The 17,959-nt window shown below is 37.8% G+C and overlaps 1 protein-coding gene across 2 annotated transcripts in view; it reads left to right on the top strand.

Annotated features, from left to right (window-relative positions):
• KNL1 (kinetochore scaffold 1) overlaps positions 1–14,610 on the top strand; it is a 31,171-nt gene extending 16,561 nt beyond the window's left edge. For both annotated transcript variants that reach the window (XM_048065077.2, XM_048065076.2), the window contains 15 exons: positions 36–103; positions 229–327; positions 3,874–3,989; positions 4,815–4,905; positions 6,586–6,702; positions 7,227–7,314; positions 9,174–9,254; positions 9,742–9,781; positions 9,894–9,995; positions 10,488–10,588; positions 10,947–11,015; positions 11,170–11,279; positions 11,840–11,958; positions 13,168–13,290; positions 13,398–14,610. In XM_048065077.2, the coding sequence (XP_047921034.2) occupies positions 36–103; positions 229–327; positions 3,874–3,989; positions 4,815–4,905; positions 6,586–6,702; positions 7,227–7,314; positions 9,174–9,254; positions 9,742–9,781; positions 9,894–9,995; positions 10,488–10,588; positions 10,947–11,015; positions 11,170–11,279; positions 11,840–11,958; positions 13,168–13,290; positions 13,398–13,503 (1,430 nt within the window). In that variant the 3' untranslated portion in view covers positions 13,504–14,610. The remainder of the gene's footprint in view (positions 1–35; positions 104–228; positions 328–3,873; positions 3,990–4,814; positions 4,906–6,585; positions 6,703–7,226; positions 7,315–9,173; positions 9,255–9,741; positions 9,782–9,893; positions 9,996–10,487; positions 10,589–10,946; positions 11,016–11,169; positions 11,280–11,839; positions 11,959–13,167; positions 13,291–13,397) is intronic.
• The last annotated feature ends 3,349 nt before the right edge of the window (positions 14,611–17,959 follow it).

Below are 17,959 nucleotides of genomic sequence, written 5' to 3'. Positions count from 1 at the left end.
AACCCCAGCAATGCCCTTTTCTTATTTTTATATAGTTCAGCGATGCAGTCAGATGGAGTCTCAGCTTCTCACAGACAGCATTTGTGAAGATAATTTATGGGAGGTATGTATATGGCTGAGAGATGTTAATTTATTTTCCGAACAGGAAAAATACTTGTGTGCATATATACCAGTAAGCATTCTCACTTGAAGACTGTACTTACGTGTATGTTTTTCCTAACTTTGCAGAAATTTCAGAGTGGTGTTATCACAGTTGGAGAGTTTTTTACACTTCTTCAAGTCCATATTCCAATTCAGAAGCCCCGACAGAGCCATCTTCCAGTCAGTGTGAGTATCTGTCCTCTGATATGCTTGAGGCTTTGAATTGTACTCATGGTTTGTCATTGTTTTTTAACAGCTAAGTGGTCTGTATTGAAGGTCTTTAAATGAGTCAAGGCAGAAGTCAGTTCCACCTTGGCAAGTTAGACACTACATGCTTCCAATTCTGTCTTTGCTTGTTTACCTCTGATAGCGGATGTTTTTTGTTTTTTTTTTTCCCCTCACTAATGAAAAATAGAATAGATTTCTATCTCTTGACAAAATACAGTGTATCGAGGATCATCTGTTCTTGGATAAATATGCTGATCCTTGGTTTTTGAGCTTGCTTAAAGAGAAAAATGTTTGAAAGTAAGAATTAGAAGCTCTATCTAACTTCACATTATCTTCTTACTACATCCATCATCCACTGAGGTCAGAATCCTGAAATGCTGCTCTGCCCTCCTGCTGCGTCTTCTATTCTCTTTTAAGTTGCTGCACCATGACATACCTGTTCTTATTTCTCGCCCTTAAGTCTGTTCTGCCTGAACCTTTTTTCAGTACCCTCATCCTGGATGGAGGAAAAACTTCTTTTGAATTCTTGCTGATATGGGAACAAATAGTTTGCTTGCATGCATACAGACAAGCACCATGTATTAGTAGTAACCTGATACCAAACAAGGAAGTAATTGTACTGTGCAGTCTCCCTGAAAACAAGGCAAGGTGTCACAATTAAGAGAAGACTGAGATTTTTCATGAGGCAGTTTTAGGACAAGGAATGCCTTTATTAATCCACCTCTGGCAACATAATTCTTAAAGTAGAATTTATTTCTGTCAGCTCATCTTGAATCTGTCTTTAACCCATCACACTTCTCCAATTCATGTTCTGCAAATGGAATTTTGATATATGAAGTTGATCTTCAGGTTGTTCTTCTTAAAACCCTGTGAAGAGAGAACCTCAAAGCTAGTATAACAGCACATGACTAGCAAAAGCAAAATAAAATTTGTTTGGGTTTGGTGGGGAGGAGTTGAGGTGTTTTGGGGTGTGGGCTTTTTTGTTTGTTTTTTCCCCGAGTGGTTCTGTTCCATAATGTTTGAAGGCACATTGAGAAGTCTTGAAAAAAAAAAATTTTACCTTTAGCTATTATAGTCTGAGAGACCTGATTTGTGTTTAGCTATACTATGGTTTTGTTCATTTAGCATGTGGATTGCTTCAGTCAATCACAATTGCACCAAGCCCTTTATTCAACCTAGGTTTACTCTATGCCTAGAATTTGGGGGGGGATGGGGGGGGGGTGTGAAGAAAAGCACTGGGAAAAACTGTCCAAACTGAAAAAACCGTGCTGAATTTCAGTGTATCTGCTTTACAGTATTTCTTCCAGCGGCTCCAATGAAAAGGTAGATTCCTTCTTATGTAGTCTAGTTGTTGCTTTCCTTGTATATAGCCACTTCCAGCAATATGGTAGAGAAATTTACAGAGACTGTCAGCTTTGATGTGCAAATTGGTAAGCAAGACGCTGAAGTGGGTTTCTTATGGTTCTCTCCTTAGTTTTGGATAAGCACTGCAAAATGTAAGTGTGTACTGTCAATCTTAAAGTGTTCGAAGTTTGAATATCTGACTTCTGTCTCTTTACTTTGAGAAATAACTGGAAGAGGTTCCCTTTATTTCCCCTAACTTAAAAGTAAACTAGGAAACTTGTCCCAGTACAATATTTTAATAGTTTACACATTTCCTATCAACTTGATTTTTACATTTTACTGTTATTATGTCAGTTTGGGGTTTCAGTAAAGGTACCTTCTTTTCATATAAGCTCTCTTAAGACTGGTGTTTCAGGCTTGCTTGTTTGTACACCTTTGTGTAGCCAACTGATTTTCCAACTAGATGCTGGAAATAGTCTGTCACCTGTCTGGATTTCATGAATAACTGCCATTTCTTAAAAAGATTATCTTATAAAGTAGTGTGAATGAGCTGCTTAGTTTTCCCTACTGACGTGGAAAGCTTTCGAGTTTTATGAGTAGAGAAAGTTTGTTTTTATTTTTTTTTATTGTGTTTATTTAAAAGAGGATATGGGGAATTAGCTCAAACAGTTCCATTTCTTGTTGCTTACAGCACTTTCTGCTGGCATGGCAAATGATGTGCCGGGGCAATGGAAAAGCCATCCTGCAAAGTGGAAAACCTTAGCAGTGTCTGGATAATTTAGAAGTGGGTTTGGCAGGTGGTTCTATGCCAGTACATTTTCTAGCATGCTGGAGAACTTTTCAATAGTCTGTTCCATGTTAAATAAGTTCTAATGACGTTCATTCTTCCTTCTTCTGAATGGGTTATGTGACACCTCTTTTGGTAGAGTGAAATAGTTTCTATCACAATGACATATTAAAAATTCCTGACAGTTGTTGTGTATGAAAACGTGTATTCAAGAACATACTCTTTGCATGGTAAGTGGTATATTTGTGAAAATTCTTCACTCATGAAATTCATTCTAGTACTTCAGATCTAGTTCTTAGAAAGCTGGCTCCTGTATAACCAAGTCTTACAGTTGTAAGATGTTACATTGTAAGGATACATAAGTCAGCAGAACATTCACATTAGAAATTTGGATACCTTCTCGGAAATAAGGAACTCTCTTGTGGTGTTCTGCCTTTATTCATTCCTTCTTTGCTGACTGACTGAGATTTCTGAGTTGCCTATGCAAGAGGAAGTTAAAAAAAAAAAAAAAAAGTGTCCATTTTAAAGTTCTTTATAATTCTGATGTGGTAAAAGAACGAAAGCTATATTAGCATAATTTGTATTGATTGAATTGTTTCCTTTATGAGTTTTAAATCTCGTGAAGTTTTATTTAAGATGCTGTTCTTAGCTACAGTTTAGTTTACACTTCCAATTTGCAAATTTATTTGTACTGAGCTGTCTCTAAATATTCATGTGGCTTACAAAACTCTGGTACGACTCATTAGCATCTGACCTCTGATAAAAACAAACATACAAAATAAAACAATCACAAAAAGACTGAAAGCTTTCTCTGAAGGGATTGAATTAACCTGTTATTTATGTGCTCCAATATATAAGTAATTTTTTGGAATATCCCCATCTTATTTATTGGATGTGACTAAAGACTTACTGAAAATTGTGATCTTAAGATAACTACGCTTGATTCAGAATCTTGTTTTACTCTAGAGCACTATCATCATCTGGATAATGTGCACATATTTTTTCAGGTTTCCATATAAAAGTAGTTTAACCTCTTCCAGTTCAGGTTTTTGAGCTCTAGTGATGACAGCTCCTTTTCCCAAAAGGAAGTGTGTTCTTGAAAGTGAGGAAACATGGAGCATAAAAATGAAATGAGCTATCTAAGGTTATACGATTAACTTTTCCCAGAATTAAATAGGACAGGTCCAGAACGGGGAGGAAAAAATCATTGAAGTATGTCAAGCTACCTCCGTTATTTTTTTTCTGTTCTGCAAAAATAAAGATTCAGGCCTTTTTAGTGGTTTCTGTATATGAATTGATAGAAAGTTGCTGATTTAAAAAGCATGCATCTTTTTTTCTTTTTCCTCATAATTTTTCCTGCTGTTCTTTCCCAGTGTGCTGTCAGTGCACCACCAACTCCAGAAGACCTGATTCTCAGCCAATACATTTATCGCCCCAAGCTGCGTATTTATGAAGAAGATTGCCAGGTCCTTTCTCAGATGATAGATGAGTAAGTCTGTCTTTTTTTTTTTTTTCAGTCGTAGGTTATATTAGTAATTCTATTTTTCAGCTCCATTTGCGTGCAGAATGTCCTTAAGAAAGTTATTAATTACATATGGGAAAAACAAAAAAATGGGAGTAAACCTACCTAATGTTGGTAGCCAGTTTATTACAGGTTTATACAGTATAGGGTAAACTCTTAGGGAGGAGCTGTGGTTATGGAGATAAAGCTTGATTTTCCTCTGGTACTAATAGAGTGTTTTAGTTGCAAATCAGAAGAGTTAAAGATTTTGAGTTGTACTGAAAATAATCAAACATAGGAAGCAAAATCATAATAGGTTACGATCTGTTGTTTGTTCCAATTTTCCAGTGTTTACTGTTAATTGAAATACAATTACCATGACTTATTTCCTTAACCTGAAGGTCACTGCTGGTCTGATACATGATGCCATTTACAATTTGGGTTAAATCAAGTTTTATAGTAAAATTTAAAATCAGTAGTAAGATTTTTCCCAGCCCCATTAGCACCATTTTCCATTTCTTTAGATCTGTAGCTCTCTATCTCCTGTTCAGACCTACTCTCTACAGAAAGACTATAGAAAGTGAACTTTTCATTATGTTCCAGAGTGTAAAAAACATAGCCCCTATGTAATGAAGGCTTTAGAGGACCTCTCCAAGACGTAAGACCCAAATAAATGAAAATGTTTACATTTCCATATCTTAATTAGAAAAGGTGAATGTAGTGTATAAATACTAATGTGCTTCTTTATATGCTTGATGCAGTTACAACGAGCCTTTCTTTCAATTCTTTCATATTTTTTTTCCTGTATTTCAGATTAAAACAGTATGTAAGCGTCCAGGATCAACCACTGGTGAATGTGAATAAGAGTTTGTGGGAAGTAATGAGAACCTGTTCTGATGAAGAGGTAATATTGCATAACAAAATAATGTAATGAAGAAGTAATTTATGCATTCAAATTTATGAAGAATTTATGCATTTAATAAAATAAGAACCATGATGGTCACTGAATAACAGTAGCTAGGTAGAAGATACAAGGTAAAATATTTTCTGAATGAAAGTCTACTATGAGAACTGGAATAAAGAATTTCTTATATGGCAGAAGGGTTGAATGCAAAGATGGTTTATAATACTGTAGAGGAACAAGTTACTGTGAAACAGAAAAACTTGATGTTGATAATTCAGGTTAGTTAGAGAAGAGAAACTTCAGAGAAGCCTCAGCAAACAGTGCAATTTTGGAAGCGAAAAAATGAAGTTTTACTGTTGAAGCTCTATAGCATCATTGGTGGTGCAGAATCGTCCATTAACTTAAATGTTTATTTAGTTTGGAAAAGTATGGGTAATAGTATGAGACATAATAAGCAGAAATTGTTGTTACACAGAAATAAAACTGCATACAGAATTTGGAGTACAACAGTGGTGTCATGTGCCAAAAGAAAGATGATGAGGCCAGAGGGTATTTAAAGGAGAATGCTAATGATAATGGGCACAAAAAGCACCCCAAAGACATTTGCATTTTAAAAAACAGAAGCATTATAAGAGTGTCCCAGACAGAATTAAGAAGGTAGATCAAGGGATTGTTTTCCTCGCTTTCAATGTCAAGACTAAAGAACTAGTCAGCAAAAATAAAAAGTAACAAATTTAAAAGACAGTATTGTTCATAGTTCATAATTAGATTTGTGTTAGAGTTTATCACTGAGGCTAGGATAACTGGATTCAGGAAAAATATACTTAGAAACAATAAAAGCACCAGAACCCTTAGTGAAAAATAATAGATTTAAAAGGTTATTGAGCAAACCCCTATGTACTGGCATCACAATGATACCACCTAGTGGAAGTGGATCGAAAACACTACAAAAAAAGCTTTTTGTATGTTCCTCTGCATCTTCTGGATTGACAACTGTCGGAGAAAACTTCGAACTACACAATTCTTATAGTCATTTCTGAAGTAGTTGTCACCATTCCTGGAGCTATTAGAAGACTGGGGACATGGTTTAGTGGTAGACTTGGCAGTGCTAGGTTAACAGTTGGACTTGATCTTAGATGTCTTTTCCCACCTAAACGATTCAGTGGTTCTGTAATCTGTAGCTATGTTCTATTAAAACAGGTGGCTTTTTTGTTTATTTCTTGCAATTTGGGCACTGTGTGGACTTGTTAACGTTTTGGTTAGCCTCTTTAAGTTAGCCCCTTAGTAAGGAGGCAAGTGTTCTAAATAAGTCTTGAACAATTAGAATGAGGCATCTGATATGGTTAATGAAGCTGCTCTGTTTTTTAGTGAAAGCATCTCTTCCTTAAGTTATTGGAGCTGTTAAAATCTGATGGTACTGTTTTCTATGCTGCTCACTCTTGGAATATAGACTGTGTTGGATCTTTGCTAAGAAAACCATTACTTTAGTAGTAGCCTTGAATTAACTTGGATTGTCCAGTCTTAAATTCAATTTCCTTTGAAACTATCGTGTAATACTGCTGCTAGAGAAAATGGGATATTGCAGGGAGGGAGAGCAGAGAAGAGAGAAAGAGTTGATTGAACGATCTTTTGTTTCACATTCCTATTCACTTTCCCTTCTGTATTTTCTATCCATTGCAGCTGAAGAGCTTTGGAGCAGAACTGAACAAAATGAAATCCTATTTCATCAAAGAAAGTAAAATCTTGGGTCACAATGAGAAAGAGGCATTATACAGCAAATTACTGCAGAGTGCGCAGGTAATGTGCCGCAAGGCTGCAGAGGTTTAGGTTTAACAGAGGAACTTCTACTGTATTTTATCTGTGCTTAGACTAGCATAAGCTGGGACCATCACATGTAGGACCCTAACTATCTTGTATAAGACTCTTTGGTATTGAACTTGTTTTTCTTTTATTTATAAGAAAATATAAAATACATTGGGAAAGTGACTTTTTCTTCTAGTTACATTACAGGAACCTTCTACCTAAGTATAAGTTAAAAGCTCTAGAAATTTATTTAGTTAAATCTCATCTCATCCCTGCAAAAAAAGAAAGTCATTACGAACATTGTTAAGTATCTGGTACTTTCTTACCTATGACAACTGCCTTAATGTTGTCTGTTAGTCTGCCTCTTCATTCTAATGACAGATGGTGTCAGCTACTTTAATTGCTTTATTAGCAAGCAAAGATCCACATGGTGGTCCCAGAAGGCATTCAGCTTCTTTAAAAAATTCATTGACTTGTGTAAGAACACATTGCAACAGAGTACAATTTTCCCATCTTAGGAACAATATGAAAAGCTACAGTCAAGAATAGCAAATGTGGATGAATTGCTCAAGGAGGCAGAAAGCTGTCTTGCTGATCTGGAAGCAGGTATGTGTTTACAAACTAGTGACTGATTTGCTGATTTCTTGCCCAGTCACTCTGTTTTTCTGTAGAGCTTTTATGTAAATGGTCACTTCAAGATTCTGTGTCTGGTGGTTGCTTGGAGTTTTAAAAGTCCCATGTTGCAAGTATCTATTAGGTCTGAACACCTTCATTTGTGTCTGCAAACTTGTTTTGTGGGAATAACTTGCACAACAAATGAAGACTGGGAGCATTTCTGCACTGAAATACAGAATTATAATTGTAGCCTACGAATGTATAACCAAGCTAGCTAAATCTGAAAGTGATGACAGTACAGCTGCTGGCAGCACACGGTTCAAAATGGCTGCAGAACCTGCTAGTGATCCTGCAGATAGGCAAGACTAAGCTTTGTACTCCAGGACTGTACCATTTTCAGTGTCATGCCTGGATGGTTTAAAACTTGATCAGCTGTGTTCAAACAAGCTGCAGTCAGTACTTGGGATTGCCACATTACGATAACTGTCTCTTCATAGAACCATAGGATAGTTTGTGTTGGAAAGGGCCTTAAAGATCATCAGTTGCAACCCCCCACCATGGGTAGGGACACCTCCCACCAGACCAGCTTGCTCAAAGCCCCATCCAGCCTGGTCTTGAACACCTCCAGGGATATGAGGCATCCACAGCTTCTCTGGGCAGCCTCTTCCAGTGCCTCACCACCCTCAAAGTGAAGAATTTCTTCCTTATATTTAGTCTAAATCTACCATTTTTTAGTTTAAAGCCATTACTCCTTGTCCTACACTATACTCCCTGACGGAGAGTCCCTTTCCAGTTTTCCTGTATCCCCTTAGGTACTATAAGTTTGTTAAGAGGTCTTCTCAGAGGCTTCTCTTCTCCAGGCTGAACAACCCCAACGCTCCCAAACCATCTGTCAGAGAGGTGGTCCAACTCCTTGATCATCTCTGTGGCCCTCCTCTGGAATCATTAATACTTTCATGTCCTTGTGCTGGGGGCCCCAGAGCTGAACACAGTCCAGCAGGTGGGGTCTCACGAGAGCAGAGCAGAAGGGGACAATCCCCTTCCTTGCCCTGCTGGCCACGCTTCTTTTGGTGTAGCCCAGGACATGGTTGGCTTTCAGGGCTGCAGGCACACATTGATTGCTTGTGTTGAGCTCATCAGCCAACACCCCTAGGTCCTCAGGGCTGCTCTCAATCCATTCTCCACCCAGCCTGTGTTTGGGCTTGGGATTGCCCTGGCCCAGCTGCAGGACGTTGCACTTGGCCTTGTTGAACCTCATGAGGATCGCACAGCCCCACCTCTCAGGCCTGTCCAGGTCCCTCAGGATGGCATCCCTTCCTTCCAGTGTGTCAACCGCACCACACAGCTTGGTATCATCGGCAAACTTGCTGAGGGTGCGCTCCATCCCACTGTATGTGTCACTGACAAAGATGTTAAATAATGCCAGTCCCAATCCTGACCCCTGAGGAACACCACTTGGCACTGATCTCCACCTGGACATTGAGCCATTGACCTCAACTCTCCGAGTGCAACCATCCAGCCAATTCCTTACACACTGTGTAGTCTATCTGTCAAATCCATGTCTCTCCGATTTAGAGACAAGGATATTTATTTTTTGTTTTTCATTTATTTTTCTTCCTACTTCTCAATGCCTTCAGTAGAAATTAAAGTGCACGGTAATTGCATTGTTTCAAAGCTATAAAAGGATCTGTTACTACTTGAGGTTTTTGGTAGATAGCCCACCAGCTTCTTGCACATTATTAGCTAGCTTTTAAATACTAAAATGTCTAAAACTCAGAGATAAATATAATGAATTCTAAATACTGAATCTGGGAATTCTGCAGAGACCTTCTGATGCTTGTTTCTGACAGATTCTGAATGGGAAGAATGTGAGACAGATTGCAGTGAGGAAATGGCAGAAGAGGACTCTGAATCAAAAAAACTAGAGGAAGGTAATGGTACCAGCTGAACTAACTGCAGGGGTTTTTTTTGTGGTGTTTTTTTTTTTGTTCATTGATGTTGGTTTTGTTTTGTTTGTGGTTTTTTGTGTTTTGTTGTTTTCTTTTTTACTTCTGGAGAGGGTGAAACTGCCCCCATCCTTGCTGTATTAGTTGATAGCAATGCAAAAATTACTGCTTTCTTTTCCACATTGAATACAGCTAATAATATAGGTGTTAAAGAATGAAAAGGATTTGTTCTTCTCATGGGTAAATGGGATTTAGAACTTGGAAAAATGTGACTGGAAGGGTGTGTGCTGGCTATCATACCCAGCACTTCAACTGTTCTATAACTACTAACTTTTGTAGACCATATCTGTATCCAGGTAGAAGTAAGAGCTGTTGAGATCTTTCATGTTGTTAAGGAAGATGACTGCACGGTGAGTTAGGGCTGTCTTTGTTGCTCTTTTCTCTTATAGCTTTTTTTCCTCCTTTCTCTTAGAATTGGAAAGCCTCAAAGCTCAAGAAGAGGAACTTCAAAGGTAAGATATCAAAAAGCTTAAAGGAGCTTAAAAATGTACACACTCAGGTTCTAGAGATTTTTATGATTTTTCACCAGTGTGCTACATCAGATATTTTGCTTTATCTTTGCAGAGAACTGTTGGATCTGGAGACTGAGAATGAGCAAATGTTTGTTCAGTTGAAACATCTACAGGAAAAAGAAAAAAGCTGCGAGGAACTCCTGGAGAGATACAAGTAAGGAAGGGAATTTCAGGTTTTATCTTTTTTTATCGGTTCATTCTGGGGACTCACATTTCTGTATAAATGTTTTGGGGTTTGTTGTTTTTCCTTTTTATTTTATTTGGAAGATCTTTGGATGCCCCTTTCTTCACAATCTAGGATAAGCAAAAAAGCTTTGGTGAACTTCAGTATGTGAGGGACTGTTCTATTAACAACTTTGTAGTGATACTTTGCATCCAGTCTTTTTGTATCCAACTCTCCTCCCATCCCAGAATTAACATTTATGTGAAATTAATAGTAATGTGCTTGGGTTCCCAAAAGATTCTTACACTCTGTTGACAAATGAAAATTTATTTGGTCTCTTATAACATAGCTGCTCTTATGCATTAACGCTTTGATCAATGCTCTGATTAATGCTGCATTAATGCTCTGATCTTTGTCCTTCAGATAATTGTGTTGGTTGGTTGGTTGAAACTTAGGTGTGTTTTTTTTTTCTATTTCTTTTAGCTTCCCTGAGTGGGAGATTAGTGAATGGAGTGAACAGCAGGCAGTCTTTAATTTTCTTTATGATTCGATTGAACTTACAGTCGTATTTGGACCCCCAATAGGTAAGTTGCAAAATTGGTAGGTTTATGGCTTATGAACTTGAAAGATTAAGTAGTTGTATGATAGAAACCCAAAGGTTCTACATTAGTGAATATCTACTAAAAAGAGATAGGGAAAAAAAAAATAGTGCTAGTAGGCTGCTAGTAAGCAGAGAGAGGCGATAAATGATGGCTTTGAATATGTTTATCAGTGCTTTCTATTAAAAAATTGTAAATAATGTGTAATGAATGGCTGTTTCTGAAGAGGAAGAGCTGTAACTGCAGAACTAAGTATGGAAATAACTGATACTTTTTGTTGTTTTTGTTTGTTTTCTGTTTTCTTGTGTGTGTGTGTTTTGTTTTGTTTTTTTTTTCTTCTCAGATGGTGATGTTTTTGGTGAAAATCCTTCCAGAAAGATAGTTAGCCTGAGCTTTGAATCTCTCTTGGATGGTAAGATTTTGAGTAGCTTGAAAGTAGCTGCCCTCATTATCTCTTACTGGGAGGATACATTATAAATTTGCGTTTTAGCTGCTAATGCACTACTACGTGGCTTTGAGTAGATTTCTTGCAACGTGTTTTTTTGTTTATTTTTTGTTTTTAACAGAGGAAAAAGCTCCACTCTTCTCATGTTTAGTCCATAGACTCGTCTTCCAGTTTATTGAAAGTCAGGGCTGCTGGCAAGAAAAGTGTCCCACACTGCAGTATTTGCCTCAGGTAATGTGCCAGGAAAGCCTATATGACTCTTGAAAAATATTAAATCTTTTTTTGTCACAGAGAATAGGGCTGATACTGATGAATACTTCATTAATGCAAATCAAAATCAGCTTCATGAATAAATATTCTGGGGTGAGACGGGAAGTGCCTGTCTCGGAAGGCAAGAGACCTAAAAGCTGTGGTTTCTTCCTAGTTTGCTGCCTTGATGTCTGGCTGCCTTAGTGATTTCTTAAAATCCTTTTCTCCTGCTAGTAGAAATCAGAGAATTGAGCTGAATGCCATTCTGCTTCTAAAAGAATTAACAGTTCAAATTGTCAAGCCCAGCTTGGTGTTCCCACATATCTGTGTAATCCTGTTGACAAAGCTAAGGGGAGAAACTTAGGGCAAAGAACATACGTTTGTTTTTATGTGTGTACAGTTTCATTTTTACATCCAAACTGAGATAGCAGTTAAGCTGCATTTTTTTTTTTTAATTTTCTAGCATAAAACTGCATTTTCAAGTGTCACATAACTTACCAGTCTCAGTTCCAATGTAATTTCTCTTCTGTTCTCACGTGTAGGTGCTTCATGATGTCTCTTTGGTGGTCAGTCGCTGCAGGATCTTAGGAGAGGAGATTGAATTTCTGGAGAGATGGGGTGGAAAATTTAATCTTCTGAAGACAGATATCAATGACACAAAGTGAGTAACCTCAAGTGGAGCTTACACAAGTCTTACAGAGGGCCTCTGTAAGACAATCAGAAACAAGGCATCAAGATAATTTAGTTTTCTTGAAAATGTTATTTTATGCAACTCCTTATTAACAATCTAACTTTTTTAGTATAATTGAACTATAATATCCAAAAGGCTGGAAACGGAGCTCCTCTGGGATTCAGCTAACTTCCTTACTATCCTCTACTCTCTCCTTACTTGCTGATTTCTTCTTTGACTTGACTCTCTCACTTAAACCTTTAGACCAGAGTGTAGCAATGCAAAGGAGACAGAGCCAAGAGTTTACCTGTGTAGCTTAGTGCTTCGTTTCTTTTATAATAGGCTTAGTCTTTGATTCACTTCAGCCAAGCAGAAACAGCCCTTGAAAGATGAATGCACTTAAAGTTTTTTTCTTTAGCTTTCATTTTCTCGCACTACTTCCCACCCAATTAATTTTTGTCTGCCTACCTTTAAGCTGTTTACATACATTACTTTAATTTTGTAGTACCCTTTGCAAAAAAAGCGTTCTATTACGTGCCAAAAGTCACTTAAAAGTTACAATTATTTAGGTCAAGAAAACAGATGCAAATGTAACCTATGCTCAGATTTACTGTGGTAGGTTTACCTTGAAAAGACCTTTTTTTATGCTTATCCTGTTTTATGCTATCACAAAGCGTCTGTTTCCTGGGCCTTGTGTACTGGGTGATGGTCTTACCCTTATTTGCAAAAAGATTCAGTTCTGGCCTTCCTGGATATTGTCATAGACAGAGTACTGTTCTAGATAGAAATTTGACCTGATTTAAAGAGGGTTGGATTCCTGAAACAAACTTAGAATTATGGTCCTGCTTAAAAGCTCAGAAAGCTTTAGCTAGCTAGAAATGTTTTATGTTAATTAGAAAACAGATTTTTGATTATTGCTCTGTATTCTCCTGTAATTTTGAAAGGATCTGTGAATTACATGTGTTTAACTTCTGTGGGGGTTTTGTTTTCTAATTCAGTGGCAGAATGCTGATAGTGTTAGAATGGAAATGTTCTTTTAACCTTATTTATGAAGCCACTGCTAGTCTATTTTAGAATTCTTTAGGAATTATTGAGCTTGTTGCAATTTGTTTTCCTTTCTGCAACTGAATTCAAAGGAGATGACAGTATATTTGTGCGTCTTGTGTTGATATTTTATGTTTGTTTTTATTTCTCACACAGCGTGAAGCTTTTGTTCTCCAGTTCCACAGCTTTTGCAAAGTTTGAGGTGACTGTGTCTTTATCTTCCAACTACCCAGCTACTTCACTGCCTTTTACTGTCCAAAAACAAATAGGAAATATTGGGTGAGTTGAACAGAAAGAACCATCCACGTAACTGAAATTTAAAGGTAGGGGTGGGATATTAAATGGTCTGTATCACCTCAAACACGTGGTAATTTTCTCTTTTCCAGACACGAGGAAATTTCTGCTGTTCTGTCCAAGGTACCAGTTGGTTACCACTATCTGCGGAGAATGGTGAGCTTGATCCATCAAAATCTGCTCCAGGATCCCAGATGATTCGCTAGATCCAAGTGCAGGACTGAAGAAGTCAAACTGGATATTCTTTGACTTTAGCCTCAAAGGAATTCAAGGTCTCTCTCACCAGAATGGGAATGCTGTTGGCTTCTCAGCTCTCTAGGAATCTTGTTTAGTAACTGGTTGATATCGATGATGCTCAGTGCAGACCACAGGCTTTTCTTTTGTACCAAACTGTAAATGAAGAAGTCTCTGAAGAGGATGAGGAAAAGTTTCTTAACTCTTCTATTAATGCAGTCCGCCTTTTCTTCTAATCACCACTGGTCTTGGCCTCCTTTTATTGTCTTTTCCTAGTATAAGTATTCTTCTGACATAGTTTGTTAATTTTATTCTGGATTGATTTACAGTGCTCTTGTGTAAAACAATGATGATTATTTTCTAAATTAACGTGACTGGAATTTCCTTTCATTAGCATTACTTCTCTACTGCATAGCATTCTAACATATCACATCAATTTTGAGCTTTATCAGTTTCCTGGTACCCTTCCCAAAACACAGAATTATAGTCTTGCTTCCGATTAACCAAGTAACCTGTAATAATTAGACAGTTGGCCAAAGCTGGAAAGACTTCTGTCATGAAGACTACAGATCTCTGTGCTTGACCGTGGACTTCAGGATGCAACAGACTCGGAGCCACCAGGTTCAATCTGCGTGAGCCCTTACAACGCAAAGTTTGTTCTGATGTTCTGTGCGCAGGTCTTCGTCCAGTACAGTCTCTCTCTTTATTTTGGTACATTGTCTGAGGTTGTAATGAGTTAGAATTTTAGTGAGGAGACTGAGCTATTTAAATTTAGGAGGCGTCTGTAATATCATTGGTGCAGTCCAGATTGATTTTGTATATAGTTTATATATTATATTGGTTGAGCTGTTGGAACTGATATAACCCTTATTGAATTTATGGTGTTGAAGTGCCTACCATTTCTGAGCAATCCATTCTGTAGGCTCACACAGTTTTTTTGTAACTCTGTAAAATACATTGAATTTGAAGATGTTTTCATGTGTTTAAAGTGTTGATGTATTTTTGTCCTTTTACGTTTTTTTTTCATTCTGTTTGCAAGGTGGAAGTTCATTAAACATTTGAATTATTGTTCTTTCTTCTTCAAGGTGTGATTATTGGCTGCTCTGTTTAAACTTTTGACTGGAAAATTACATATTACTCTTGTAAAAGCTGTTAGCTATTTGAGAGGATTTTTTCTTGTGTTTCCCAGTGCTAGACTACTATGGCTGGCTTTTTCAGGACAATCCATTAAAATTTTATTTGGAAAATAGTGACTAAGTTGCAAGTGACTTGGATACTATACCTGGAATTACTTTTAAATTTTCTGAGGTCATTTTATCAGCAGTAATAACCGGTAGAGGGTGCTGCAGTAGTACTTTATGATCATTATCTAACTTGGGTTTTTTGTGCCTTTTATTTTTTTTCCAGCATGTTTCCAAGCCCCAAAAAAAAAAAAGATAATGAAGACTGGAGTAAATTCTTGGTAGAGTTTATATTGGTCTGAATATTGAATGAAATACCAGATGAAACAAAGCCACACATTTGCAGTAGAAAAAGGGGATTAAGAAGAAATTAAGCAGTTCCAGTTTTGTATTTAATTTATATTTGTACTTGATTTTTGAAGTTAAAGTTCATAGTGTGTCATCTATAGGACTTGATGTATTACTGTTAAAACCTTCATAGATATAATGCTTACCAAAAAAAAAAAATTGCCAGCCAAATTTTGATGAGAATTTGGTTATATAGACTTCAAACACAATGCTTATTGTAGCCATTGCTCAATCATGAAGTGGGATATATAATATTAGCAAACTTATTTCCTTCAGCAATCCACTTTCATTCGCAGTGCAAAGCTGAGATTAGATTTCAAATTATGTCTGTACTGCTTTTAAGGACGGGGGGAACAGGAAAGGGAGAAGAAATTAATTACTTTTCAATAATTATATTTTCTGTAGGAAAAAAAATCTGTCTACAGATGATGACTTCATATTTGGTAATAAATACTAGCTGTGAAAGAATGAGCGCTATCATGTTTTCATACTAATACCATTGGAATGATGTTTTGACCTTGGCTTTCTTTAATGATTAATGTACGGATATCAATAGTAGCCATTGTTTTACTTCATTTAATTTAAAGCACCTGTTCTTATAAATTTAGACATCATCCACGAGCATCTAAAATTACCCAGGCATATGTGTGAATGCCAAGCGAATTTCAACTATTTTCAAGGTCTAGGATGTTGCAGGAAAAGAACCATTTATGGTCCTTCAATATTGCTGACTTAGGGCTGATACCTTTATGTAAATTGAAAAGCCTTTCTCCTCTTATGATCTGTTTTGTCATCTTACATGCACATTAAATTTTTTAGTAGTCTAGTAAAAGGTTAAAAAATGCAAACACAAGTTACTGTGCATTATTAGTAATACTCTGCTTTCATGTTCCTAACCTTAGTTTTCATGGGAAACATTCCAAAACCTGGACAGAGGATAGAAACACTAGTGGAAAACACATTTATTTAAGCATACATCAATGCTTTGAGAAGAGTCCGAAAGTAAAACGAGTGATCGATCAGTTTGGCAATTTAGAATAATATGAAAGGGTAATCTAGTGCTAAAGCAAGTGTTTGCCTAGCTCAGAAACAGAAGGGAAATCTTGGTATTGAATCAACTTTTGTCGTAGTTTCTCTCCGAGTCCAGGGCATCTGTGAGTTGCAAACCAGGTTCTCTAAAGGGCATCATCGTTTCACATTGTTGTTTAATGTTTGTAAAACTGAACTCTGCACACTGTCTAATCTCTCCTTGCAATTCTAGTGCTACTTCAGTTGCAGCAATGGAAGCTACTGACACCAACATTTGAATCATAGAATCATAGGATATCCGAAGTTGGTAAAGGACCCACGAAAATCATCGAGTCCAGCTTCTGGGTCTGTACAGGACCACTCCAAAATCAGACCACATGTCTGAGAGCGTTGTCCAATTCTTGAACAATGGCAGGCTCAGTGCTGTGACAACTGCCCTGGGGAGCCTGACCCAGTGCCCGACCACCCTCTTGTTGAAGAACTGTTTCCCCTCCTGACACAGCTTCATGGTGTTCTCTCCTTGATATCACCTTATTTCTGCAAACTATGGGAAAAAGACTTATGAGTGGAAAAAGGATTTCTATATAGGCTATTTATACCAGATATACCACCCTGAACGTACGGCAGGTAAATTCAAATCAACCACTAGACATGGAATATTAAGTTAAATTTAACAGCTTAGAAGTTTGAACACAAGCTCATCTGCTTTAATTCTGGGGGCTTGTATTGGTGAAGTTTTAAAAGACACCACGACTGGTTTCCAGTCAGTGGAGGGACCATAAGAAGAATTTCCTTGGGTACAAGATTCGCTCTTTGTTGAACCTTCTTGGTCTTGCCCATGTGATGGAGGACAATTAATAAAGTTTAGCTGTGCCCTATGATGTGCATTGCCATACAACCTCACAGGCACTTCACACGGTGACGAGAGCTTGTTACCTTAATTTTCTTTAAGTAGACAGGATAGGGGGCACGTAAAAGGTAAAAGGATAGCAGCATGTACAAAGGGAAACCTCTGGCCAGTGTCCTTTCTTCCCAGCTTTGTGCTGTAAGATTCCCATTGGGGGTTAATGGGCCTTTTTAAAGCTAGCTGTGTAGATAGTCTCAAATATTTAGTAGTGGCTTGATACCTCTTTAATATCTCATGTTCTTTATCTTTGCATGACTTTATCTGCATGATGCACCAGCTAGCTTGCCAGCACTAAAATGGATTTAATAAACATTTTAATGAAAAGCACAAAAACTCTGCAGATATTTCTAACAAGCCTGGCCTGAAGCTATTTTGATTGTGCTGCTTTGCCTGTTGTCAGAACGAATTCTTGCCAGTGTCTGTAATAACGTGGCACTGCTATATTTTGTCCTCATGTTTGGTACTAATAAGCAAAGGAAGGGGCTGAAGGAATTCCTACAGATCTTGGTCAGCTGAAGGAATGAAAAGCAGCAGCGAAATTCGGGTTTTCCTGGTCAGCGTTACCCTTGCTTGTGGTATCAAAGTCCAGCGGAGAGGAGCTCATAGCAAGGATTAACTCATCAATGAAACTTCTGCTGCCTTTGGTATTTTTGCAGGCGCTTCTGTATGTGGGGTGAGCTTTCACTGTTCAGCTGTTTTTTTATTGGCGGTGGTTGCTTTGGCTGATTGTTTTGACGGAGATGTGCTCATCCCTAGAGGGGAGACGACGCAGGTGTTGCTGCTTACCGATGAAAACGGCGTGCGATCCCCAAAGCTCCTTCTCCCACTGCTCTGCACTTTGAGTGCTGGTGCTCCTGGAGCTCAGGCAGGTGTCCCCAGCTGTTGCCCCCCGCTGCCCTCCCGGTACCTTTCTCCCTTCCCACACCCTAATGGAAAACCCCCACCGGAGCGTTCT

Source organism: Anser cygnoides, chromosome 5 (assembly GCF_040182565.1).
Source record: "Anser cygnoides isolate HZ-2024a breed goose chromosome 5, Taihu_goose_T2T_genome, whole genome shotgun sequence".
Taxonomy (NCBI): domain Eukaryota; kingdom Metazoa; phylum Chordata; class Aves; order Anseriformes; family Anatidae; genus Anser; species Anser cygnoides.
This window is presented reverse-complemented; position numbering and strand designations above follow the sequence as displayed.